Raw genomic sequence first — 27,469 nt, forward strand, 5'->3', positions numbered from 1 at the left:
AGTGTGTGGGTTCGCATAGCTACTTCCAGAATTATATTTGGTGTCCAAGTAGGAGGCATTTTCCTTCTGTCATCTATAGATGATTTCATGTTCTCTGTAATGTAATGATTGCTTCATATATTTATTCATTCATGAAGTGAAGTGACAGTTGCTCAGTCCTGTCCGACTCTCTGCAACCCCACGGACTGTAGCCCATCAGGCTCCTCTGTCCTTGGGATTTTCCAGGCAAGGATACTGGAGTGGGTTGCCATTCCCTTCTCCAGGGGATCTTCCCGACCCAGGGATCAAACCTGGGTCTCCCGCATTGCAGATTCTTGACCATCTGACCCACAGGGGAAGCCCATTATTCGTTCTTGTGTATACTGCATTAATGAAAACCCTCCAAAACTGTATGTAGTCATCAGAGGTAAAAACCAGCCTGTGCATTCAATCATGAGATTTTGACTTCCACAGAGCCATCCGAGTCTTTGGGAATAAATACCCGTGAGTGGCATGGAGCCACTGGAACCTCCCCTGGGAATTCCCTGGTCCTGACAGCCCTCCCTGGAACCCAGCAGGGTTGCCCGTCCTCACCCAGGAGGGCAGGGGGAGGGCGGGACTGTGTCAAGTCCGCTGATGAGTCAAGCGTGTGTTTACAAAGCATACGCAGCGGGCACATCAGGGTAACAGGCTTCTGTGTGCCTCTCCCCCTCAGACCACGGACGAGCGGGTGCAGCTGACGGACGTCCGGCCCAGCAGGTGGTACCAGTTCCGGGTGGCGGCCGTGAACGTGCACGGGACCCGAGGCTTCACCGCCCCCAGCAAGCACTTCCGCTCCTCCAAAGGTCAGTGGTGCTTGCCGCCCGCCCGCCCGCCGACCCACCCACCTCGCGATGGAAGGTCAGGGGGGTGGGGGACACATCCGTGGTGTCTCCAGGCTGGTATGGGTGTGTTTGACCAGCACGTGGCTTTGCTGTGCTGAGCGAATGGGACCAGATGCCTCTGAAGGAGCTGCATGAATTCACGGCTGGGAGGATCCCTGGGATTTGACCTCTGCGAGGCTCCGGAAACTGTCATCACGATGATGTTTTCTCAACTTGGAACAGGCCGTTCTCTAGAATCAGCTTCCACTGCCTGGGTCTCTCCACATCTTATGCATCAAGCACCATTCACTTTAAATTTTTTTGGAGAGAAGGCTTTCGTGTTTGCCACATCAGATGATGCAGGTTTCTTGAAAAGAGTGGCTCTGATGCGTGTCATTCACCTCCTGTTTCACAGCAGGCGGAGTTTAAATCCGTCCTGAGTCACTGTGTCGTGACTATCGCTTTCTTCCCTTCTCATTTCACTGCTGTTCTAAAACCTCTGTGGGTGTGATGGATACTCAGTTTTCCACTTGTGGTTGGTTTAGGCTGTGATTCTGCAAGGGCATGATTGGGCCGGATATTGAGAATAGCTCTGTGTTTACATCTCCAGTTGTCTTGCGCGTTCTGAATTAATGAGATGTCAGCCTGGCTAATCAGCAAGCTCCGTTTTCATGGGAGATGAGTGAGGTTACTCACTGACTAATCAGCAGGTATCGTCCTCCACAGGAGGTCACTCCACCTCCGTTTAGGCAGGCATTGTGATGTTAATGAATAATGTGAGGCGTGTAACATCCATCCTGTCTTTCAAGATGGGAAGGTTTGCACTGGCTGCTATAAATTGCAATTGCTTTCCATTTAGGATGTCCAGGTGGCTCAGTGGTAAAGGACCCGCCAGCCAATGCAGAAGATGCAGGTTTGATCCCTGGGATGGGAAGATGCCCTGGAGGAGGAAATGGCAACCCAACGCAGTATTCTTGCCTGGAGAATCCCATGGACAGAGGAGCCTGGTGGGCTACAGTCCGTGGGGTCGCGAAAGTGCCAGACGTGACTGAGCCCACACACACTCTTATAAGTGTCAGCTAGTCTGTCTATATGTTGCTAGAATGATATTGCCACACCTTTACCGAGATAATCACAGGTCTCACTGGAAAATTTGCAGCCAAAAAAATTTAAATATTTGGATGCCGTTCCAGTGTTTATTGCAGACTTTTTTTCTTTTTAATTGCCTGCACTAGGTCTTAGCTGTGACAGGCGGACCCTTCAGTCTTCACTGTACCCTGTGGGGTCCAGTTCCCTGACCAGAGATTGAAGCCGGGTCCCCTGCACCAGGCGTGTGGAGTCTTAGACTCTGGATCACTGGGGAAGTCCCCTGTGTTGTAGATTATTTTTTTTTTTAACTCTTTCTTTTAAAAGGCCCTTTTAAGAAAGGTATATCCCGCACACCCCGCTCCCAGGTGAATACACTAAGCAAGCTGGAAAGAGAAATAGCAAACAGAGACATGAGACCTTTCTCGAATGAGGCCTGTCTCCCTGTGGTCCAATGATCTAGAGAGGCCACGTGAATAAATAGTCAGTGGCGGGTTCAGAGGCGAGGATCCGAGCGGGGCTCGGGAAGTCTCCGCCTTGACTTTCCCAGTTCACATGTGGTCCAGGTGTGTGTGGTCACACCGTGTTCCCACTGGCCCCGTTGCCTGCCTGTGGTCTGGCACTCTCAGATCAACACGGCTTGTGCACACACGAGGCACAGCAGTGCCCAGCCTCTGCGTTGCACAGGACAAATCCCCTTTGGAGCTGGGTGGGACCTGGGCAGAGGTCCCGTGACCGTGGCTGCCAACCTCCAAAGAGGCATGTATCCTGGGGAGATAGCAGGGCCATGTCGCCCCAGCCCTTCCTGCATATCTGAACACCCCTCGGGTCTTGGATTAGCCCTGTGCCTGTCAGTTGAAATGGTCTTTCGTTGAATGAAGGTGCACCGTTTGGGCAATCCCCACACTCACCATTAAATCATTCTGTTTCTTGGTTTGACAAATGTGCCCAGCATTCAGCATTGCAGAGTGCACGCCTGAAGCAAAAAACACACACCTAGAATTCGTGGTAGGTACTAGTGTCTTCACTGAAGACACAGGCCCGCTAAGCGGCTGAAGCTGATTCATGCAGGATGCAGCTAAGGGTTGTGGTTATTGCTCAGTCGCTAAGTCGTGTCCATCTATTTGTGACTCCATGGACTGCACCACGCTAGGCCTCCCTGTCCATCACCATCTCCTACTGTTTGCTTAAACCCATGTCCATTGCATCAGTGATGCCATCCAACCATCTCATCCTCTGTTGTCCCCTTCTCCTCCTGCCTTCGATCTTTCCCATCATCAGGCTCTTTTCTAATGAGTCAGCTCCTCATATCAAGGGGCCAAAGTATTGAAGCTTCCGCTTCAGCATCAGTCCTTCCAATGAATAATCAGAGTTGATTTCCTTTAGGATGGACTGGTTTGATCTCCTTGCTGTCCAAGGGACTCTCAAGAGTCTTCTCTAGCACCACAATTTGAAAGCATCAATTCTTTAGGTTCCACATGTAAGTGATATTATATGAAGCTTGCCTTCTGCAGTATGGCCATCTAAAGGTCTCTCTCTTTGTTGCAATTTGCACGCTGGCTTTCTGTGCAAATGTGGAGGTGGGTTTCTGTATGTAACCATTAGCATTGTCGGGACACCTTGAGGTGCCTGCCTCACAGATGATGGCTTTTCTCCCCGGGCAGGACAGAGCAAGGGCTCCTTTCTCATGGGGTTTCATGTCAGTGCGATAACAGACCTGCATTTCTCCAGGGGTGACAAGTGGTTTCATTTGGCATTTTCTGCATCATAGGCGCTGGATTGTTCCATCATTGTGCCTGTTACTTTTTGCGCGTGGAATTAATCATGAGGTTCAGAGAGGAAACCATAAATCTTTCTTCTGAAATCCAAGTGTTCCATCTTCCTTTTCCAAAAGCACTACATAGAGTTGTTAATAAAGGAACTGTTTTCAAGGCTGAATTTGGATAGTCCTGCTAAATACTGAATATATCTTGCCCTGGAAATCACGCAGATTGTAAAAGGAGCTAACATGGCCTTCCTGTTCCATTCATCTCTGAGGGTGTGTTTGCTTCCTGCCCCGTGAGATGGGTTTCTGTAGACGACTGGGAAGGTTGTAAAGAGGGAGTGGGTGAGGCAGAAAGAGAAGTGGGATAGGGGGAAATGCTCTCATGTAAGCCTCAAGAAAACTCTCATCTTGTGATGTGACTCTGGCCCTCTCATGCTACACTCCCCAACTAGTGAATGAAATGCTGATCCTCAGTTTCCTCATCTGTAAAATGGGAACACGGTGCCAACATTTCAAAAACAAAATACAGCCATAAGCTCATTAGAAATAAGCACCACTTATGAGACCCTGGGTTTGATCCCTGGGTTGGGAAGATCCCTTGGAGAAGGAAATGGCAGCCCACTCCAGTGTTCTTGCCTGGAGAATCCCATGGACAGAGGAGCCTGGGGGGCTACAGTCTTCGGGGTTGCAAAGAAGTGGACATGACTGAGCGACTAACACTTTTATGTCCAGTTCCAGAGACTAAATGGTGTCATGGCTTTAGAAAGACTGACTCGGGGTTGGCACTCTGTGGCCCATGGGCCATGTTTGGCCTGCTCCTTGTTTCTGCAAATAGCGTTTCATTAGCACAGAGCCACGCTCATTTGTTGCCGTGTTGTCAATTTTTTTTGTTGTTTTTGTCCAGTCATTCAGTTGTGTCCAGCTGTTTGCGACCCCATGGGCTGCAGCGCGCCAGGCTTCCCTGTCCTGCACTGTTTCGTGGACTTTGCTCAAACTCACGTCCGTTGAGTCATGAAGCCGTCCAACCATCTCATTCTCTGTCACTGCCTTCTCCTCCTGCCTTCAATCTTTCCCAGCATTGGGGTCTTTTGTAATGAGTCTATGGCTGCTCTTTTAAAAAAGTGCTTTTTACTTTGTATTGGGGTAGAGCTTATTAACAATATTGTGATAGTTTCAGCTAGATAGTGAAGAGACTCAGCCGTACATGTACATGTATCCATTCTCCCGCGAACTCCCCTCCCATCCAGGCTGCCACATGACACTGAGCAGAGTTCCCTGTGCTGTCCAGCAGGTCCTTGTTGGTTCTCCATGTTAAATACAGCCGTGTGTCCATGTCCATCCCAAACTCCATAACTATCCCGTCCCCCAACCTTCCACCTGGTAACCATGAGGTTATTACAGAGTATTGAGCAGAGTCCCGTGTGCTGGACAGCAGGTCCTTGTTGGTTCTCCATGTTAAATACAGCAGTGTGTCCATGTCCATCCCAAACTCCCTAACTACCCCTTCCCCAACCATTCCTCCGGGAACCATAACGTTATTACAGAGTAATAAATGCAGACGAGCAGAAGTGTGAGAATCTCAGCCCCTCTGTCTCCCCTCCCTGTCTTTCTCACTTCTGACTGCCACCAGTTACCTGAATGACCTCGGGCAGGCCACTTCACCTATTCAACCCTATGGGTTAAAAGATTGAAAGATCCTTACCAGTTTAGAAAACAAACAAACAAAAAGACCAAACAAGTAGCTTATAGAATCCTTTGAGGCTTTATCATAATGTGGTGTCAGCTATATGCATATAATTGTTTTCCACAAACTTCCAACTGCATTTCAAAGTTTTCATATAATCGAAACATTATGTAAATTGAAAGAAAAGATTTTGTACCTCTCAACAAAGTAAATATACTTCATTTCACAATGTAGGGAACCACTTCACAAGGCCATGGATGGCTGCAGTGTGGGGATTTGTTGGGACTGATTGAGATCCTTCAGCTTAGACATGTTGGACAGACTCATCTGAGGTCTTCCGTGACTAAACAGATAAACAAAAAGCTGGTTTACAGAGACTAATTGGGGCTGATAAACACATCGTCTCTGCTATTCCCTCTTGGCTCTGTAATTTTAAAGTGATTATTTGGGGGTGGGGGGAAGGAAGAGATTGGAGTGTCTTATCTTCGTTATGGGAATATGCCATCTTGGTATTCTGAACACTGAAATGGGCCTTATGTTTAAGAAAATGTGAAAGTGAAAGAATTAGCCGCTCAGTCGTGTCCAGCTCTTTGCGACCCCATTGACTGTAGCCCACCAGGCTCCTCTGTCCATGGGATTCTCCAGGCAAGAATACTGGAGTGGGTTAATTCCCTTCTCCAGGGGGATATTCCTTACCCAGGGATCAGACCCAGGTCTCCCGCATTGCAGGCAGATTCTTTACTCTTTGAGCCACCAGGGAAGAAAATTTGAGCCAAATACTATCAGTTTATTTAAAGGCATTATTTCCTAGTGCTGTTTCATCAGTTAGGTTGTCTCCTGTTTCACAAACTAGGTGATGTTATCCTGGACTATTGCAATCACATGTAAGGCATGAGATATTTTTCCAGGGCGGTGAGTAATGATAGAATGAATGAAGTAGATTAAGGAAATGATGAAACACCACCAGTTGACTTTCCTAAACTGGGAATTTTCTTTAGAAATGTAGATGATTTTGCTCTCTTCCTGTGAACTTCGGATTTCTGGAAGCATAACCGTGTATTTTCAGCACATGGACATCCAGGTGCATCATTGAAAATGTGAATGCCTGTGATTATCCTTACACGTTTTAATTTTTCTTTTGCTTCGAAGCAGTGATGAGCTTGAAGACTAGCTTCCTCTGAGAAGGATCTGCAGTGACTTGCCGTAGGTTTAGGAGTGAATCACGCCACAGATTTGGTTCTAAGGGCCTCAGAGAACACGAAGGCAGGAGGAAATGGTGACAATACTCTGCCAGTGAGAGGAGGAGAACACATATAATGGACTTGGATAGCGAGACATCTGGTCAACCCGCAGTAGGTGAACAGTCAGGTCAGGACTCCCTGGGGGCAGGTGTTGAGGCTCAGCGACCATTGGAAGAGCCTCGGTAGCTCCTGGTTTCATCTCCAAGAAGTAAGCTGGGAACCAGCGTGGCCAGAACAGCAGGAGGAGCAGGGACAGGAGAGCAGACTCAGGATGTTATGCATGGAAGGAAGGCACAGGGCTCTGGGGAGACTGCCAGCTCTTTTTTGGTGGGGGGTGGGCAGTGAGAGCTCCTGAACTTGTGTCATGAAGAATCACCAGCTGGGACTTCCCTGGTGGTCCAGTAGCTAGGACTCTGTGTGCCCAACACAGGGGACCCAGGTTCAATCCCGCTTGGGGAACTGGGTACCACCTGCCACAACCAAGAGTTCCCATGTGCCAGCTAAAGATACCACCTGCTGGAATGAAGACCCGGCATGGCCAAAGAAATACTAATAAATTTAAAAGCAAAATAAAATGAAACATAAACAAAAATAACAGCATACTGGAGTGGGTAGCCATTCCCTTCTCCAGGGGATCTTCCTGACCCGGGGATCGAACTGAGGTCTCCTGCATTGCAGGTGGATTCCTTAGTGTCTGAGTCACCAGGGAAGCCCAAGAATACTGGAGTAGGTAAGCCTATCCCTTCTCCAGCGGATCTTCCCAACCCAGAAATTGAACCGAGGTCTCCTGCATTGCAGGTGGATTCTTTACCAGCTGAGCTACCAGGGAAACCAAAAAAAAAAAACAAAAAACGATTCACCAGCTGCCATACTGAGGAAGACTCAGACAGGCCTTCTCAATAATCAGGGAGAGAGAAAGGTGAAATGGGCCCAGGGTGTTATTCTGATAGAGACAGTGGGATTCCAGATAGACTCTGTAGTATTGATATGCCCACAGGAGCTGTTCAGTGAGAGCTCAGGAAGGATACAGCCTCGAAGTTTGGGGAAGGAGCCGTGGGAAGGAGGACTGTGCATTTCCTGAGATGGGGTGTCTGTGGTGGGGAGTAGGTGCTGGAGGGGCCAAGACTCTGGTGTTGGCAAAGTAGGTCCCAACTGGCTCAGTGGTAAAGAATCTGTCTGCCCAGGCAGGAGACACAGGTTCGGTTGGGTCAGGAATATTCCCCTGGAGAAGGGAATGGCAACCCACTCCAGTATTCTTGCCTGGAGAATCCCATGGACAGAGGAGCCTGGCGGGCTACAGTCCTTGGGGTTGCAGAGAGTCAGACATGGCTGAGCGACTAAACAACAACAGTTATTTTATATAAAACATATTTCACATGAATATATTTCTGGGCCCTCCCAGGACTCACTGAAAGCGCATTATCTCAGCATAAGTCTTGGGCGCTCCTGGAGGGTTCCTAATGTTGATTGTTTGAAAACCACTTGGTCACAAAAAAAATCATATAATGTGCTTTGGATTAGTGATTAGCCTAGAAACGCAATTACAAAACTTAAAAAAATAATAATAATAGCCCACAAACCTCCAGAACTTAGCTATCGTACAGGAAAGCAACAGATTTAAGAAAACAATAATTCATGTTTCCATCATTCCAAAAATGCAAAGCATCCTGAGAATAAAAACACGGGTATTTTCGCCCAGTCTTCCTCATGTATATCGAGTTTTCGTCTTTGCTCCTCTGATGCAGATGGTGTTAGAACTATTGGGCAGGCGTCTTGATGCAAAACCATCTGTAAGTCCTGTGTGGTGAGCGGCATCTATAGTTGCTCAATTTCTGGGGCTTCCCAGGTGGCGCTAGTGGTAAAGAACCCACCTCTAAATGCAGGAGGCACATAAGCGACTCGGGTTTGATCCCTGGGTCTGGAAGATCCCCTGGAGAAGGAAAAGGCTACCCGCTCCAGTATCCTTGCCTGGAGAATCCCATGGACAGAGGAGCCTGGCGGGCTACAGTCTATAGGGTGACAAAGAGTCAGACACGACTGAAGTGACTGAGTGTGCACATACACACGTGGCAAAAAATGAGGGAAAGACCCCCAAGTTCACACATGCTTAGTCATTTTCGTATACATATCTCAAATGGAGATTTGTCGGGGGCGGGGGCCGGCGGGTGGGGTGTTCCAGGACCTGGTCTCTCTCAACGGCTGAGAAGGTCTCGGTTTATGCAACAGACGAGAAACGGTGAAATGACAAACATATTAGCCATCTGTCATCCCATTTGTAATGTGGATTAAACAAAAAATGGTTTGTTTTTGCTGATGTCTCCATGTGGCTCTAAACTTTGGACTCAAGGATGTTCAGCTCCAGGTCCACTCAGATGAACACTTATTTGTATGAGCTGGCCCCGGATTTCTGTTTTCTCTTTTCAGAATTTTCACAGGTGTTTCACCATTGCTGACGTGTTTAATATCACCCAACCTAAATGGAATTTGACGGTGTTTTACAGAATTTTGTCAGTTTCAGGACTGTGGAAATTGGGCAGGGTTGCCGTGGTATGAAACTGTCTAGATTACAAACATGGTCCAATGCACGTGTCTTACCATTCTGTGGACTTCCCTGGTGGCTCCGTTGGTAAAGAATCTGCCTACAATGCAGGAGACCCCGGTTCAGTCCCTGTGTTTGGAAGATCCCCTGGAGACGGGAAAGGCTACCCACTCTGGCCTGGAGAATATAGGGTTGCAAAGAGTCAGACACTACTGAGCAATTTTCACTTTGACTACTTTTCTGTAGACTGTATTTCAATTTGAGGCTGAAAAAGTGTTTCTGAATGCTGGGAAAGATTGAAAGCAGGAGGAGAAGGGGACGAAAGAGGATGAGATGCTTGGATGGCATCATCCACTCGATGGACATGAGTTTGGGGAGGCCTGGCGTGCTGCAGTCCGTGGCGTCGCAAAGAGTTGGACATGACTGAGCAACTGAACTGAAGTGCTTGTTTTCAAGTATCCTACATATAAAGGGCAGTGTTCCTGCATTGACCCTGTAGTCATCACAGAGCAGAAATGGTGCTTCCATGGTTGTTGTTCAGTCGCTCAGTCGAGTCTGACTCTCTGCGACCCCACAGATGGCAGCATGCCACGCTCCCCTGTCCTTCATGGTCTCCCAGAGTTTGCTCAAACTCCTATCCATGGAGTCGATGGTGCATTTGTGGTCATCCTCAAAACTGAACTCTGTCTCCTGCGATTTCAGATCCATCTGCACCCCCGGCCCCAGCCAACCTCCGGCTGGTGAACTCCACCGTCCACAGTGACGGAAGCGTGGCTGTGACCATCGCGTGGGATGTCCCCGAGGAACCAGACATCCCGGTGCACCACTACAAAGTCTTCTGGAGCTGGACAGTCAACGGCAAGTCCCTTGTGCCGACCAAGAAGAAGAGGAGGAAGACCACGGATGGGGTAAGTGCCCATTCCGGGGAGGGGGCCTGGTGTCTCGTGGGGGCGTTGAACTCAAGGTGCCCCATTTAAGAGCAGCCTCCAATGAGCCCAGAAGAGGGGTGGATGAGGAATGAATTCCCATCGCTTCCCTCTGGCCAAGGAGAGTCTGTGATCAGAGGACCACACCAGCCAATCAGCCTCGGACATTTCAGGCTGAGAACACTTGAATGTCGTCTGTTGACTTACTCATATCCAAAGGGCCAGCACAAACTCTAGAAATCAAAGGGACTGGAATGATGTCCATCTTACCTGCCTCAGTTCAGTTCAGTCACTCAGTCATGTCCGACTCTTTGCGACCCCATGAAAGGCAGCATGCCAGGCCTCCCTGTCCATCACCAACTCCCGGGGTTCACCCAAACTCATGGACATCAAGTCAGTGATGCCATCCAGCCATCTCATCCTCTGTCGTCCCCTTCTCTTCCTGCCCCCAATCCCTCCCAGCATCGGGGTCTTTTCCAGTGAGTCAACTCTTTGCATCAGGTGGCCAGAGTACTGGAGTTTCAGCCTCAGCATCAGTCCTTCCAAAGAACACCCAGGATTGGTCTCCTTTAGGATGGACTGGTTGAATCTCCTTGCAGTCCAAGAGACTCGCTAGAGTCTTCTCCAACACCACAGTTCAAAAGCATCAATTCTTTGGCGCTCAGCCTTCTTCACAGTCCAACTCTCACATCCATACATGACCACTGGAAAAACCATAGCCTTGACTAGACGGACCTTTGCTGGCAAAGTAATATCTCTGCTTTTTAATATGCTATGTCTAGCCACTGAAAATGGTACAATTCAAAATATCCTTGATATTAAGGTTTGCTTTTTTTTTTAAGCGATCCTTCTGAATTGAGGAGTTAAAAGTTTTTACTTTTTCTGTTGTGTATTGTAAGGTGCTCCTATCTGTAATGTCATTGCTAGAACTGCACACAGTTTACAAGATGTATGTTTGACGATATATGTTTCTCTTGGATTAAAAGGATGTGGGATGGCTTATTGTCCACATACCAAGAAATAAAATCTTCACCAAAACATTTCTTGCAATGAGATCTCCATAACACTGAACATTCTGCCTGGTGTGACATATGCTTAATGTATAAAAAAAATGTCTTTTTATTACACACTTTTTTATCTTGTTGTTATAAAACATAAATGAACAACTTCCTCTCTAATTTATACAATTGAATTGCACAAACTAATGTTGAAAAGAGCTTTTAAAAGACGGCAACAATTTTTTTAAAATGAACATTCCTGTATTTGTGCCATCGAGGATTGTAAAACACGTCTCTACCAGTACATATCACTGATATCCAGCTGCAATGCTGTTTTATTTATAAGAAACTTTCTGACAGTTGCAGGTTTTATTTCGTACAGCTCTGCAACAAGTGATAATTGATGATGTGTGCTCATCTCATAGAAAGTGCCGAAGGAGATAAAGGTGGGAAATCACAGAAATGGAAATCAGAATGTGACATGATGAAATATATACATGTATAGTGTACGTATAATGTATATATAGTACATGTGGTATCAGGTGGCCCCAGTGGCACCCCACTCCAGTACTCTTGCCTGGAAAATCCCATGGATAGAGGAGCCTGGAAGGCTGCAGTCCATGGGGTCGCTAAGAGTCGGACACGACTAAGCGACTTCACTCTCACTTTTCCCTTTCATGCATTGGAGAAGGAAATGGCAACCTGCTCCAGTGTTCTTCCCTGGAGAATCCCAGGGATGGAGGAGCCTGGCGGGCTGCCGTCTCTAGGGTCGCACAGAGTCGGACACAACTGAAGCAACTTAGCAGCAGCAGACTAAAAGGAGATTGTGTGTGTGTGTGTGTGTATTTTGTGCATCTGCAGGATGTCTGTGTGTGTATCCTATGCCATTTGCAGGGTGTGTGTGTGTGAGTTCTGTGTCATTTGCAGGATGTTTGTGTGTGTATGTCCTGTGAGTTGCAGTGTGTGTGTGTGTGTGTGTGTGTGTGTGTGTGTGTGTATCCTGCACCATTTGCAGAGTGTGTGTGTTTCCTCACCATTGCAGGGTATGCCTGTGTATTCTCTACCATTTGCAGGGTGTGTGTGTGTGTGTGTGTGTGCTGTGCCATTTGTAAGATGTGTGTGTGTGTGTGTGTGTATCCTGTATCACTTGCAGGATATGTGTGTATTTGTGTGTGTGAATCTTGTGCCTTTTGCAGGATGTTTGTGTATGAGTGTGTGTGTGTGTTAGGGCCATTTGCAAGATGTGTGTCTGTGTGTATTTTGTGCTATTTGCTGTCTGTGTGTGTGTCTTTAACCATTTGCAGCATGTGTGTGTGTATTCTGTGCCATCTGTAGGATATATATGTGTGTGTGTGTGTGTTTTATGCCAGTTGTAGGATTGTGTATGTGTTAGAATCATGTGCTGCTGGCAGGATGTGTTTGTGTGTGTGTATCCTGTGCCCTTTGCAAAATGGGTGTGTGCTTGTCTGTGTATCCTGTGCAGTTTGCAGGGTATGTGTGTGTGTATTTTGTGCCAGTTCTAGGATCGTGTGTGTGTTTGAATCGTGTGCCATTGGCAGCATGTGTGTGTGTGTGTGTGTGTGTGTGTGTATCCTGTGCCTTTTGCAGGATGGGCGTGTGTGTTTGTGTGTGTATCCTGTGCAGTTTGCAGGGAATGTGTGTGAATGTGTATTTTGTGCCAGGTCTAGGATTGTGTGTGTTTGAATCGTGTGCCATTTGAAGGGTGTGTGTGTCTGTGTGTGTCTGTGTGTGTGTCCTGTGTGATTTGCAGGGTGTGTGTGTGTGTGTGTGTGTGTGTTTTGTTCCAGTTCTAGGATTGTGTGTGTGTGTGAAGCCTGTGCCATGTGTATCCTGTGCTATTTGCAGGATGTGTGTGTATATGTACCCTGTGTCATTTGCACGGGGGGTGTGTGTGTCCTGTTCCATTGTGTGTGTGTGTGTGTGTATGTGTGTGTGTTTTTTGTTCCACTTCTAGGATTGTGTGTGTGTGTGAAGCCTGTGCCGTGTGTATCCTGTTCCATTTGCTGGGTGTGTGTGTGCATGGTGTGTGTATGCATCCTGTTCCATTGTGTATGTGTGTGTGTGCGTGTGTGTGTGTGCGCGTGTGTGTGTCCTGTTCCATTTGCTGTATGTGTTCCTCCACAGGGAATTGAACCCTGGCCCCAACACTGAAAGCACCAAATCCTGGCCAGTGTACTACCGCGGAACTGCCCATGTACTATCTTTTGACAGATGTTTGAATTCTAAGACCACAAGCTTATTTCTCTCAATTCCCAGTTCTTGTAAGGGACCTTATTATCATACCCGCAAGCCATAAAAACATACTTTTAAAAGCATTCTGTCAAGTCGATTCTTAACAACTTTTGCAGGAAGTTTTCTCATAGAAGACGGAGGATCCACACTGAGGAAATACAGTGAATGTCCGTTCGCTGGGTCTCTCCAGGTGTGGGCTGCTGTGACTCTCTGCTAGTCTGTTATAAAGGGCGCTCATTGTCTCTGTGAGCTGCCGTCCAGGAGGGAGTGAGGGACACACACACAGAGACGCACGTATATCCTGCCAACGGCACACGATTCACACGCACACAAACACACATCCCACAAAAGGCACAGGATACACACACACACACACACACACACACACATCCTGCCAATAGCACAGAATTCAAACACACATACAGTCCTAGAACTGTGAGTTCTAGGAGTGAGTTGTTCATCATCACATAACTGCAGAGCATCCAATAATGGGATTAGTGACACAGTTTCCAAAAAAAAGAAAAAGATGCTTTTGTGTGACATTTATTTGGATCCACGGCACAACTGGCTTTGCTAAAGATGTAGAAGGTTCCGTGATCTTAGTCCTGGCGGAGGTCAGGTGGGAGCTGGTGGGCTCCCTGAGGACCGGGGACCCCTGGCGGGAGGCTCAGGGTCCGGGCGGCTTCTGACGCAGTCTCGTCTCCCCTCCTCCTGCAGTCCCAGAACTCGGTGACCCTGGAGCCGCTGCAGCTGGGCTGCGACTACACTGTGGAGCTGCAAGCCATCACCTACTGGGGCCAGACACGCCTCAAGAGCGCCAAGGTGTCCCTGCAGTTCACGTCTGCACATGCCGCCCACAACAGTGAGTGTGCACGGCTCCTTTCCCTCACTTCCCGTCTTCACCGGGCAGGTCTTCCTACCAGCGTGCGTGTGACTGTGTCCTGTGAACCAGCACGTGTGCAAGTGTTACCTTGGCGTCTTCCTCACGGTCTTCATCTATTCTGCGTGCAGTGTTTTGGCATCATAATGGAAACTTCAGAGGAAAAGATGTCCCATACTAGCAGATGCCGATATTGACATGATTCAGGGTCCTTATTCTAATGGAAACTTCGGAAGAAAAGGTGTCTCATCTAGCAGATGCTGATATTGACATGATTCAGGGTCCTTATTCTAGTGGAAACTTCAGAAGAAATGGTGTCTCATTCTAGCTGATGCTAATATTGACATGATTCAGGGTCCTTATTCTAATGGAAACTTCAGCAGAAAAGGTATCTCATTCTAGCAGATGCTGATATTGACATGATTCGGGGTCCTTCTTGTAATAGAAACTTCAGAAGAAAAGGTGTCCTATTCTAGCAGATGCTGATATTGACATGATTCAGGGTCCTTATTCTAATAGAAACTTCAGAAGAAAAGGTGTCTCATCCCAGCAGATGCCAATATTGACACGATTCAGGATCCTTATGCAAATATGTCTTTATAGTTTTTTTTTTTTTTTTAATGTGTCTGTGCTGGGTCTTCATAGCTGTGTGAGGGCTTTTCTCTAGCAGCGGCAAGCAGGAACTGTTGCCTAGTTATGGTGCCCAGGCTTCTCACTGAGCTGCTTCCTCGTTACAGACCACGGGTTCTAGGACACACGGGCTCACTAGCTGTGGTACCCGGGCTTAGCTGCTCCATGACGCGTGGGATCTTCCTGGACCGGGGAGCGAACCCGTGTCTCCTGCTTTGGCAGGCGGATTCTTTACCACTGAGCCACCAGGGAAGCCCTGCCTTGGAGTTTTCTGTACGACTTTTATCTGTTTCACAGATACTTGTGGTGTCACAGTGGACACTTAAGAAGGTGTCCCATTCCAGCAAACGCTTGTGTTCACACGATCAGGTCCTCACACACGCGTACGGGTCTTCGAGAAGGATCCTTGTAGCTAAACTCTCAGAAACTGTTAATTCCCTCTTCAAATGCAACATGCATTTGAGGCTTTCAACCCCTTTCTTTGTGGGTTTCACACAGTGGTCACAATTCCTGCAGAAGGCTACCCAGTACCGCACTGGCAGCAGTGACCACGTCACCCCACGCCCACATCCTAGGCGCCAGTGTTACCAAGCTCGTCTGTGACCATGAACTTAGCACAGTGAGAGGAACGGCATATGAGACCCTCGTCTCTGAGCCAAATGTTGGATGCTGTGGTGTTTCTGGCTTTTGCCGACAGCTGGGGAGTGGCGGGTAGGGCCGTGGGGAGGCTCCTGGGGCCGGGCTGATGGAGGGTCAGCCTGGGAGAGGCCACAGGCATCTCTGCAAGTGTTGCTGCCCCGGGCTCACGAGGTCTGCCTTTCATCATGGCTCCAGGCCTGGGTCCAACCAGGACGGTGTGACAAGCGTCTAGAATTTAGGAAAGAGTAGGTTGAAGCTGAAACTCCAATACTTTGGCCACCTGATGCGAAGAGCTGACTCATTTGAAAAGACCCTGTTGCTGGGAAAGATTGAGGACAGGAGGAGAAGGGGACGACAGAGGATGAGATGATTGGATGGCATCACCGACTCAATGGACATGGGTTTGGGTGGACTCCGGGAGTTGGTGATGCACAGGGAGGCCTGGTGTGCTGCAGTTCATGGGGTCGCAAAGAGTTGGACACGACTGAGCGACTGAACTGAACTGAACTGAGGCTGGCTCCTCTGAGTTAGATGCAGGGATAGTCCATAACCATGTTCCTTGAGCTTGTGTGCATGCTCAGTCATGTCCAACTCTGCGAACCCGCATGGACTCCTCTGTCCATGGGATTCTCCAGGCAAGAGTATTGGAGCGGGTTGCCATTTCCTTCTCCGGGGGATCTTCCCTACCCAGGGATGGAACCTGTGTCTCCTGCATTGGCAGGCGGCTGCTTTACCCACTGACTGAGCCATTTGGGAAGGAAACCCTAATTATCTTGTACCACCTGGAAGATAATGGGGATCCAAAGGAGCAGGTCCACTTGAAATGGTGTTTTTCAAAAGAGTTCTCGAAACAAGAGCTTCCTCCCTACTTCAGAAATGGGTCCTTTGGGAGATTAGATGGATTTGAAAAGTCCACTATTTCTGTGTATCAGTCTGGGTACACTACAACTTTTATGTAAAAATTCTCATGGAAACATTTCTGAGCATGTAATAACTTCCTTGATTTTTTAAAAGAAGTTTTTTATTGAAGTGCAGTTGATGGACCACGTTGTGGCAATTTTCTGTTGTACAGCAAAGTGATTTCAGTTATGTATATATATGTACATTTTAAAAAGTATATTCTTCTCCATGATGGTTTATCACAGGATGTTAAATATAGTTCCCTGTGATACACAATAGGACCTTGTTGCTTATCCATTCTCTATATCAAAGCTCACATCTGCTAACCCCAACTTCCCACTCCATCCCTCCCCATCTCTGGCCCCCTTGGTAATCACCACTCTGTTCTCAACGTCTGTGAGGCTGTTTCTGTTTCATAGGTAAGTTCATTGGCGTCATTTTAGATCCCACGGGTGAGACCATACAGTATTCGTCTTTCTCTGTCAGACTTAATGCGCTTAGTATGATCATCGCTAGGCCCATCCATGTCACTGCAGATGGCATCGTCTCATTCTTTTTCACGGCTGAGTAATATTCCATTGTCTATATGTACCACACCTTCTTTATCCCTTCCTCGCTTGGTGGGCCTTGGGGTTGTTTCACATGTGTTGGCTGCAATGAACGTAGAGGTGCGTGTACCTTTTTGGATTATAATTTTGTCTGGATACGTGCCCAGAAATGGGGTAGCTGGGTCATACAATAGTCCTATTTTTAGTTTTCTTAGGAACTTTCATATTGTTTTCCATAGTGGCTGCACCCACCATTCATTAATTTCTTTAAATGCAATCCTACATCCATTCATCCAGTATTCTTGGGCTTCCCTGCTGGCTCAGCTGGGAAAGAATCCACCTGCAATGCAGGAGACCTGGGTTCAATCCCTGGATTGGCAAGATCCCCCTGGAGAACGGAAAGGCTACCCACTCCAGTATTCTGGCCTGGAGAATTCCATGGACTCTATAGCCCACGGGGTCGCAAACAGTCAGACATGACTGAGCGACTTGCACACTTTAATTCATTCATCAATCTGTGCCTAACTATGGGAACAGTTACTATATGATACTATCATAGACCTCACTAGAGTATAAACAAATATGTCATATACAAAGGAAAAAGTGTATATATATATATATATATATATATATGTGAGTATATATACAATATAGACTATTGTATGTGTACATTATACAGTCTCTATGTATCTATTTCTGTGCATTCTATATAATACAATGTTTTCATGTATTAACATGAACTCACGCACACGTTACCGCATTAGACACACCTGATGTCAGCCTTCCGAGAGCCCAATGTGGAGTCTGTAAACACGTGGCCAGGATAACAGAGAGACTAGCCCATGCATAGTGCAGAGAGCTGCCGGGGAGTCGTGGAGGCAGACAGACTGACACGGCAGTAGGCACTGAGCCTGCCGGCCTCTCCTGGGCCTTGCAGAGCAGCGGGCATCACACCGCACACGTGCAGCACTGGAACAGAGCACTGTGTGTGCAGAGAACCAGCACAGGGTGGGGGCGGGGAATGAAGCAGGAGGAGCTTCCCCCCTTGGAGATCGCAGTCAGTCCCATGGGTGTCCTGCCATCCGTGTGCCGAGGCCACCCTGGGCACCCCACAACCTGATGCCCCCACCCCCCCACCCCCAGAAACCAGAGCTGTATGTTTGGCTGCCTGCCCGGCACCACCACTGGGATGGCTGACAGCTTCGTGAAATGGACCATCCTCCAAACCACGATCATCTCATCCTTTCACCGCTGTTTCTCTCCACGGCCCTACCCTCAGAGCACCTGTCCCTCAGCCCTTCTGTTCGAGCCTGAGGTCAGGAGAGGTCGTTTTTCATGCCTCGGTTTACCTCTCTCCAGAAATCCAGTTCATGAGGAATCAAAGTCCTCTGGTGTTCTAACCTCACCTGCGACGTGGGGACCTGTCCAGGTCTTGCCCACTGTCCAGGCCATTGCCACCTTCCTGATACAATTTATCTCCTAATTATTATTCGTTTCCAGCCTTTCTTCAATATCTGTCTTATAGATGACTGTCAGAACAGTCTCTAGAAAACATTAACCAGTATCACAGATTTCTTCCCCTCTCAAGACCATCACGTATTCCTGCCGTCTCTTCACTTATGCCCACATCTCACGCTTTCCTGTTTCCCCAACTTACTACTCACTGATTTCTCCTCAAACCAAAATCCTTTAAACGTCTGATTCTCCTGAGATGGTAGTTTTTCTTCTACTGGTGGTGGGGATTTCTGTCTTGCGCAAAGTTAAGTTGGCCTTTTGGTGTTTTTCCAGTTTTCCCAATAAACAGCGTTCGTTCCCCCTTAGAGGCTGGTATGGCTGCGATCCATGAAGGGGCCGTATGAGTCCTGTAATTGAACGTGCGTTTCTGCCCACAGCCGAGAATCTCATGAACAGAGGAGCATGGTGGGCTGCAGTCCAGCTCAGTTCAGTTCAGTAGCTCAGTCGTGTCCGACTCTTTGCAACCCCATGAACCGCAGCACGCCAGGCCTCCCTGTCCATTACCAACTCCCGGAGTCCACCCAAACTCATGTCCATTGAGTCGGTGATGCCATCCAACCATTTCATCCTCTGTCGTCCCCTTCTCCTCCCACCCTCAATCTTTGCCAGCATCAGGGTCTTTTCAAAAGAGTCAGTTCTTTGTATCAGATGGCTAAAGTATTTGAATTTCAGCTTCAACATCAGTCCTTCCAATGAACACTCAGGACTGCTTTCCTTTAGGATGGACTGGTTGTATCTCCTTGCAGTCCAAAGGACACTCAAGAGTCTCCTCCAACATCACAGTTCAAAAGCATCAATTCTTCAGCTCTCAGCTTTCTTTATGGTCCAACTCTCACATCCATACATGACTACTGGAAAAACCACAGCTTTGCTCAGATGGACTTTTGTTGGCAAAGTAATGTCTCTGCTTTTTAATATGCTGTCTAGGGTTGGTCGTAGTTTCGGCTACAGTCCATGAGGTCTCAAAGAGTTCGACATGACTGAGCACTCATGTACCATTTTACGTAACCAAGAAAGAGATATGATATTTAACCTACCAAAGGCCACTTTATTCTAGGATTAACTGATTCCTGTCAGAAGGATCAGAACAATTTAAAAAAAATAAGTGATACTGCAAAGTACCAGTCATAATACATGTTACTTGGGTTTCAAGGTGGCCTCCAGCAGAGACTGTCTTAACACAGGATTAGGCAGGACACAGCTGAGTGTGTCAGGACACGCTTTGTAACCCAACGTTGATGTATAATCCCATAAACAGTAATGTGTGCCTGTGACAGGAACACAATGAGTTTTCATCATGAACCAACCAGAAGTAAAGAATCATTACAACTTTCCAGTTTAAGCAAAGGAAATTATATTTTATAGGAAGCAGTGCTGTAAATGTCAGCATATAAATTACTTTTTGAATGCTGTTTTTCCAGGGCTGCAGGCTACTAGGCGTTTTCATGATAAACGTTTCTATGAAAGCAAAGGGTGCGTGTTCACACAGTTTTATAAAAGGGCCCCTTGAAGGAAAGAAAGACATAATCCTGTCTTTAATAGAAACGTAACTTGCTCACTTGGGAGGCAGGAGGAACATTTCCGGGGGTGACAGTTTCCAAATGCTTGATGTAGTGGACTCATATTACAGAGTTCATCTGACATCTGGAGAAACGGCCTAGTCACTCAGTTCTGTTTCACTTTCAGGACTATTAAAGAGTATAAACCAGACCTCATACATTTTCAGAATATGGACAAATGGCTTTTATTCCATTTTTGTTTCCTGCTGGAAGTGGAGGACACGCTCAGAGGGAGGGACGACCCCCAGGGCTGAGGTTGGACTGTGCGTCCTCTATGTGTCAGCGTGTCCTCTGGGGGCGTGCCCCTCTGTGTGTGCGTGTCCTCTGTGTGCGTGTCCTCTGTGTAGGGGCGTGTCCTCTGGGGCATGTGCTCTGTGTGGGGGTGTGCCCTCTATGTGTGGGGGCGCGTCCTCTGGGGCATGTGCTCTGTGTGGGGGCGTGTCCTCTTGTGGGGGCGTGGCCACGGGTGTTCACCCTGAAATCATTCAGTAAAGCAGCAGACGTTCAATCCTGAGATATATACGCTTTTTTTACGTCGGTAGTGAAAACTAAACATTTCCATGGGATATAACAGGCCGAAGGACGACAATATTCACAGAGAGGTTAAACAACCGTCTAGACTGACTTGGTTATCTGCCAGTGAATTCTTAACAGGACAGGTTATTTAAGGAATTAGATGCATAAATGAGCTTGTGAAAAATTTAAGATTTGTGAAAAGCCTTAAACTTTCTAAAAAAAGCTTTTTATTGGAGTACAGTTGATTTCACAGTGTTGGTATTAGTTTCTGCTATACAGCACAGGCGGTTATATGTATACACTTATCCTCTCTTTCAGATGTCTTCTCATATAGACCACTACAGAGCACTGAGTAGAGTTCTCTGTGGTATACAGTAGGTTCTCATTCACCTTCAGTTCAGTCACTCAGTCGTGTCCCATTCTTTGGGACCCCACGGACTGCAGCACGCCAGGCCTCCCTGTCCATCACGAACTCCCAGAGCTTGCTCAAACTCATGCCCATCAAGTGGGTGATGCCATCCAAGTATCTCATCCTCTGCCGTCCCCTTCTCCTCCTGCCTTCCATCCTTCCCAGCATCAGGGTCTTTTCCAATGAGTCAGGTTCTCATTAGTTTAGTGTATGTGTGTAAATTGCTATCTCCCAGTTCATCCCACGCCACTCTTAACCCCCTTGGTATCCTTGGGTGTGTTCTCTATGTGTGTGTCTCTATCTCTGCTTTGCAAATAAGCTCATCTACACTATTTTTCTATATTCTACATACACGCATTAATGTATTTGTCTTTCTGACTTCCTTCACACTATGGCAGTCTCCAGGTCCCTCCATGTTTATGAAGGCGGCAGAGTTTAATTCCTGTTTATGGCTGAGTAATATTCCATTACACCTTAAATTCTTTTTAAAAAATGTCTTAGGTGTAAGCAGCAGGATTCTGTAAGCCCATGGTGGCATCCAGAAAGGGGCATGTTTGGGTGCCTGTCTTGTGGGTTCCCTGTGACCCTGCCCCCACTCTGGGCCCCAGGCTTGCTGTGCTGGGGTCTGCAGACTGGGATGTAAGGCTTCTCACAGCCTGTGACGTTGTGACTTAAAGATGAAATTGGTGTTGGCCTGTTCCAGGCACACGGCTCCAGAAACTCTTGGAATTCCCTAAGCAGCGAGAGCCATGAAGGTGTGTTTTCTTATGTGAATGAGGTGATTTTTTTGGACAGCACCGAAGGACAGGGTGGCCATGAGAGGAACGTACCAGTGACTGGAAGCTTCGAACTTTCTGTCTCCACTTCCTACCACCACCTCTGAGGAAGAGAGAGTGGCTGGAGGTGCAGTTCAGTCATCGGTGGCTAATAATTTAATCAATCATGTCTGTGTAATGAAGCCTCCGTAAACCCCAGATGCCAGGATTCAGAGGGTTCTGGACTTGGTGAATGCGTGCTGGGAGGGGGACTCCTTGGAGCAGGAAGCCCCACCCGCTTCTCCCCACCCTATCCCATGCTGCTCTGCCACCTGGCTGTTCCTGAGTTATATCCCTTTTTCTTCTCTTTTTTCATATATCTAAATCCTATTTCACGCCTAGGCATTACTACCTTTGAAGATCAGTCACTTTAGTCACTCAGTCATGTCCGACTCTTTGTGACCCAGTGGACTGCAGCACACCAGGCTTCCCTGCCCATCACCAACTCCCGGAGTTTACTCAAACTCAAGTCCACCGAGTCACTGATGCCATCCAACCATCTCATCCTCTCTCGTCCCCTTCTCTTCCCGCCTTCCATCTTTCCCAGCATCACGGTCTTTTCCAATGAGTCAGCTCTTCACATCAGGTGGCCAAAGGATTGGAGTTTCAGCTTCAGCATCAGTCCTTCCAATGAATATTCAAAACTGATTTCCTTTAGAATGGACTGGTTGGATCTCCCTGCAGTCCAAGGGACTCTCCAGAGTCTTCTCTCAAGCGTCTCCTCTGGCACCACAGTTCAAAAGCATCAGTTCTTCGGTGCTCAGCCTTCTTTATAGTCCAACTCTCACATCCATACATGACTACTGGAAAAACCATAGCCTTGACTAGATGGACCTTTGTTGGCAAAGTAACGTGTCTGCTTTTTAATATGCTGTCTAGGTTGGTCGTAGCTTTTCTTCTAAGGAGCAAGTGTCTTTTAATTTCATGGCTGCAGTCACCATCTGCAGTGATTTCGGAGCCCAGAAAAATAAAGTCTGTCACTGTTTCTATTGTTTCCCATCTATTTGCCATGAAGTGATAAGACCAGATGCCATGATCTTAGTTTTCTAAATGCTGAGTTTTAAGTGAACTTTTTCACATTGCTTACTGGTTTATCATCAATACAGGTTGAGATATTATATCTCATAGGAGTACTTGGAATTCTGAAAGCAGAAAAGGACATAATTTCTACATGTGCAACTTCTAAAAGTCAGTGAGCTGCAAAAGGAGAGATCGGAGGCCAGGAGTTTTGGGTATCTTTCCTACTAAGCCATGTGAACTCGCCTCTGTCTCTCTCAAGATGGAGGAATCTAACATGCTGGTCCTTCAGCGAAAACCCACCGAGTATATTGTTTTCATGAAATGGTATTTTAATATTACTTCATTGACTTCCTTCACAAGTGCCAAAAAAAAATTCATGTATTGTGAGAAATACTATTTCCACTAATTACTGAAATCAGAGCATCTATCAAGGTTGGTGAAAGTATGTTCTTACTAAGTTAAATTTGCGGATTCAGTGTAATCTACACAGCATACTTTTAGGTCTGCATTACAGCCTATGATGAAGGGGGAGGTGTGGTCAACCTGGGCAGGAAGGAATCTGTGGCTGAATTACGTTTTCCTTTAAAAAACAGGCACTAAATAGGAAAGGATCACAGAAGGAAATCAGATGCACTGAGATTACCATCAGGTTCCATGTTGCTTTCTAACCAGTAAATCAGAATGTTGTGCACTCTTGTAGAAGAACAGCTCGGGAAAAGTAGGAAGAGTGTGATGCACACGCAGCCTCCCCTTCAAAGACGCCGGCCCGCTCGCCTCCTGGAAGTCGGGGCTCCGTTCTTCCAAGACAACCAGCTGCAGGTCAAGGTCTACTGGAAGAAGACCGAAGGTGAGCAGATGCTTGCTTAGTCATCGCTGTCCTTGAGTTTTATTCTAATATCGGAGTACAGTTGATGGACAGTGTTGTGTGAGTTTCAGGTGTACACCAAAGGGATTCAGTTGTACATATACACAGGTTGATTCTTTTTCAGATTCTTTTTCCAGTTGTTGGTGGTGGTGGTTTAGTCGCTAAGTCGTGTCTGACTCCTTGCGACCCCATGGACTGTAGCCCGCCAGGCTCCTCTGTCCATGGGACTCTCCAGGCAAGAGTACTGGAGGGGGTTGCCATTTCCTTCTCCAGGGGATCTTCCCAACCCAGGAATCGAACCCGGGTCTCCTGCATTGCAGGCAGATTCTTTACCGACTGAGCTATGAGGAAAGCCTTAGGTGATTACATTGAGCAGAGCTCCCTGTGGTATACAGTAGGTCCCTGTTGATTATTTTAAATATAGTAGCGTGTACCTGTCCATCCCAGACTCCCAGTGTGTTCCCCAACCCCACCAGTCCCCTTTGGTAACTGTCAATTTGCTTTCTAAGTCTGTAAATCTATTTGTGTTTTGTAAATAAGTTCGTCGGTATCATTGTTTTTAGATTCCGCAGAGAAGTGATACCCTGTTTCTCTCCCTGATTCCCTTCCTGTGATCATGTCTACCTCCCTACCCATGTCACTGCACGTGGCATTGATTTCAATCTTTATGAAGCTGAGTAGTATTCCGTGTGCCTGTGTACCACATGGACTCCTCTGTCGATGGAGATTTAGGCTGCCACCGCGTCTTGACTATTGTAAACAGTGCTGCAGCAGGCTGCATGTACGTCTTCAAATGACGGTTTTGTGCAGGTATGTGTCCAGGAGTGGGCTTGCTGGGTCATATGGTAGCTCTGTTTTTAGTTTTCTTAGGAACTTCCAGACTGTTCTCTCAAGTGGCTGCGCCAATTTGCATTCCCACCAGCAGTGCAAGCGAGTTTCCTTTTCTCCACACTCTCTCCAGAATTTATTGTTTGTAGACTTTGATGATAGTCGTTTTGACTGGTGTGAGGTGGTAACTCATTGCAGTCTTGATTTGTATTTCTGCAATAATTACCAACGTTGACCATCTTTTCATGTTCCTCTTAGCCACCTACATGTCTTTGGAGAAATGTCTTTTTAGGTCTTCTGGTTTTTTGATTGGGTGGTTTGTTGGTATTGAGGTGTATGAGCTGTAGATTAAGGCTTCATCAGTCATATGCAAATATTTCCTCTCATTTCTGGGTTGTCTTTTTGTTTTATTATTTCCTTTGCTGTGCAGAAGCTCTCAACTTTAATTAGGTCCCGTTTGTTTCTTTTCTGATTTTATTTTCATTACTCTTAAGAGGTGAAGCCAAAAAGATCTTGCTGTGATTTATTTCAGAGAGTGTTCTGCCTGTGCTTTCGTCTAAGAGTTTTGTGTTTGTTGTTTGCGTTTAAGAGTTCTGAGCTGTCAGGGTGCTTGTGTAAATGTCACCATCAAGCCACACTACTGCTATTAAGGAAACGGCTGAACAAAGTGCATGCACGCTTTCTTCTTTTATCGAATGCCTTCCTGCTCTGACGTTTGAATGGGTTGCCCCTGGTTCCCAGGAATGTGTTACCACGTTCTGAAATCTGCTGCTGACGTTGCATCCTTTCAGGGATATGGACCTGTCTTCACCTCTTTCCTAGAAAGCCAGTCTTGTGTTCAAATACTCAAAACAGTTGTTATTTTGCACTTTAAAGCTCTGTTCTAAAGTAATTATTTATTACAAAGGTGCATAATGCAGATAATTTGGGAGACAGGAAAAAAGCCAATTCTCTTCCCAGTAGTTCACAAAAGTAGCATTTTAGTAGGTTTGCTTTGCTAAGTTTCCTATACCTCTCGTGTCTCACCAAGTTATTATATATGTATGCATAGTCTCTCAGAAACAGTGGAAACAGTATCAGACTTTATTTTGGGGGGCTCCAAAATTACTGCAGATGGTGATTGCAGCCAGGAAATTAAAAGACACTTACTTCTTGGAAAGATAGTTATAACCAACCTAGATAGCATATTAAAAAGCAGAGATATTACTTTGCCAAGTCTAGTCAAGCCTGTGGTTTTTCCAGTGGTCATGTATGGATATGAGAGTTGGACTGTGAAGAAAGCTGAATGCCGAAGAATTGGTGTTTTTGAATTGTGGTGCTGGAGAAGACTTTTGCGAGTCCCTTGGACTGCAAGGACATCCAACCAGTCCATCCTAAAGGAGACCAGTCCTGGGTGTTCATTGGAAGGACTGATGCTGAGGCTTAAACTCCAATACTTTGGCCACCTCACGCGAAGAGTTGACACATTGGAAAAGACCTTGATGCTGGGAGGGATTGGGGGAAGGAGGAGAAGGGGACGACAGAGGATGAGATGGCTGGATGGCATCACCGACTTGATGCACTTGAGTTTGGGTGAACTCTGGAAGCTGGTGATGGACAGGGAGGCCTGGCATGCTGCGATTCATGGGGTCACAAAGAGTCAGACACGAATGAGTGACTGAACCGAACTGAACTGTAGTCTCTCATTCGTGTCCAACTCTTTGGGACCCTGTGGACTGTAGCCAGCCAGGCTCCTCTGTCCATGGGATTCTCCAGGCAAGAATGCTGGAGTGGGTTGCCATTCCCTTCTCCAGGGGATCTTCCCAACCCAGTGATCGAACCCAAGTCTCTTGGATTGCAGGCTGAGCCACCAGGGAAGCCATTTTTGCGTGTGTGTGTGTGTGTATATGTAAAATGACCACATTTTCAAATAATATATTTGCATTTTATATACTGTTAGTCTTTTTAATAACATTTTGAAATGGTTACTTTGATGGATATTGTGTGCTGTCGTAATTGCACTGTAGCCAAACATTTAGTTGCCTTCAGAATTTGTTTTATCGTTAATACTGCAGTGAATGTTCATCCTTAGAATAGATTCTGTTTTCTTTTTATCTTTGAGATAAATTCCTTTCATTCCTTTGTTTCCTAAGAGTATTTGTTTTGCATTACTGAAATACTGCTTTTAGAGATAATTGACATACGTATTATCACTTCTATGCATTTTAAGACTCAAAATCTCTTTTAGGCAAAATTGTTTCATGAATTAGTTTTCAAAATTCTTACTTTTCTGAGGCACCGTTTTACTCAGTGTTATCAGCTCATGTGCCGGGATATGGATGCTGGAGCTCTTGTTCTGGAATTTTCTTCCAAGCTGCTCAAATTCATTCTGTAGCTAAAATAACATTACCAATAAGGTTTAGTATTTTATTACTATCATGTTAATTTAAATTTATTCAATATTACTAAAGTAACATTATGTATACATATTGCAACATTTAAATTAATTGATTAATTTTAATATTCATATTAACATTAAATGATAGAATTTATTTAATCTCTTATACAGTCAGCTCTCCACATCAGCGGGTTCTGCATCTGCAGATTCACTGGTCTGTGGGTCCCGTACTCTTGTCTACAGTCAGCAGCTGGTTGAACCCAAGGATGCAGAACCCGCAGGTATGAAGGGCTCACTGTGGGACTCCAGCATCCATCCTTGGAATTTGGTATTCAAGGTGGGGGGTCCAATCCCCAGCCTCCAGTGGGTATCGGAGGATGACTGTCCTTACCAATTTAAAATTAGCATCGTACGTCCATATGACATTAGTATCAATGAAATAACACGTTTTATTATCGAACGTGTAAGCATCTCATCTAAGGAAAAGTTGAACATACGGGAGATGAAAGCATATCAGGCTCAGAGGAGTAAACCACCAACATCCTGACTTCTGAACGTGCACACATGTTGTACCTGTACTTGAGTTTATCCAGATAGGATCTTAACGACCTGTACCTGGCTTCCCGCAGTGAAC

The 27,469-nt window shown here is 46.6% G+C and overlaps 2 protein-coding genes across 3 annotated transcripts in view; one reads left to right on the plus strand and one right to left on the minus strand.

Moving 5' to 3' along the window:
- ANOS1 (anosmin 1) overlaps positions 1-27,469 on the plus strand; it is a 210,918-nt gene that overhangs the window by 162,126 nt on the left and 21,323 nt on the right. The window contains exons 6-9 of the mRNA XM_059883913.1: positions 695-824; positions 9,860-10,065; positions 14,052-14,196; positions 23,466-23,612. Of these exons, the coding sequence (XP_059739896.1) occupies positions 695-824; positions 9,860-10,065; positions 14,052-14,196; positions 23,466-23,612 (628 nt within the window). The remainder of the gene's footprint in view (positions 1-694; positions 825-9,859; positions 10,066-14,051; positions 14,197-23,465; positions 23,613-27,469) is intronic.
- Positions 23,606-27,469, minus strand: part of LOC101902122 (uncharacterized) — a 493,329-nt gene continuing 489,465 nt past the window's right edge. For both annotated transcript variants that reach the window (XR_009493626.1, XR_009493624.1), the window contains one exon: positions 23,606-26,832. The gene's annotated coding sequence lies outside the window, so the exon portion shown is untranslated. The remainder of the gene's footprint in view (positions 26,833-27,469) is intronic.

The sequence above is a fragment of the Bos taurus genome, chromosome X (genome assembly GCF_002263795.3).
Source record: "Bos taurus isolate L1 Dominette 01449 registration number 42190680 breed Hereford chromosome X, ARS-UCD2.0, whole genome shotgun sequence".
In the NCBI taxonomy this organism is placed as follows: domain Eukaryota; kingdom Metazoa; phylum Chordata; class Mammalia; order Artiodactyla; family Bovidae; genus Bos; species Bos taurus.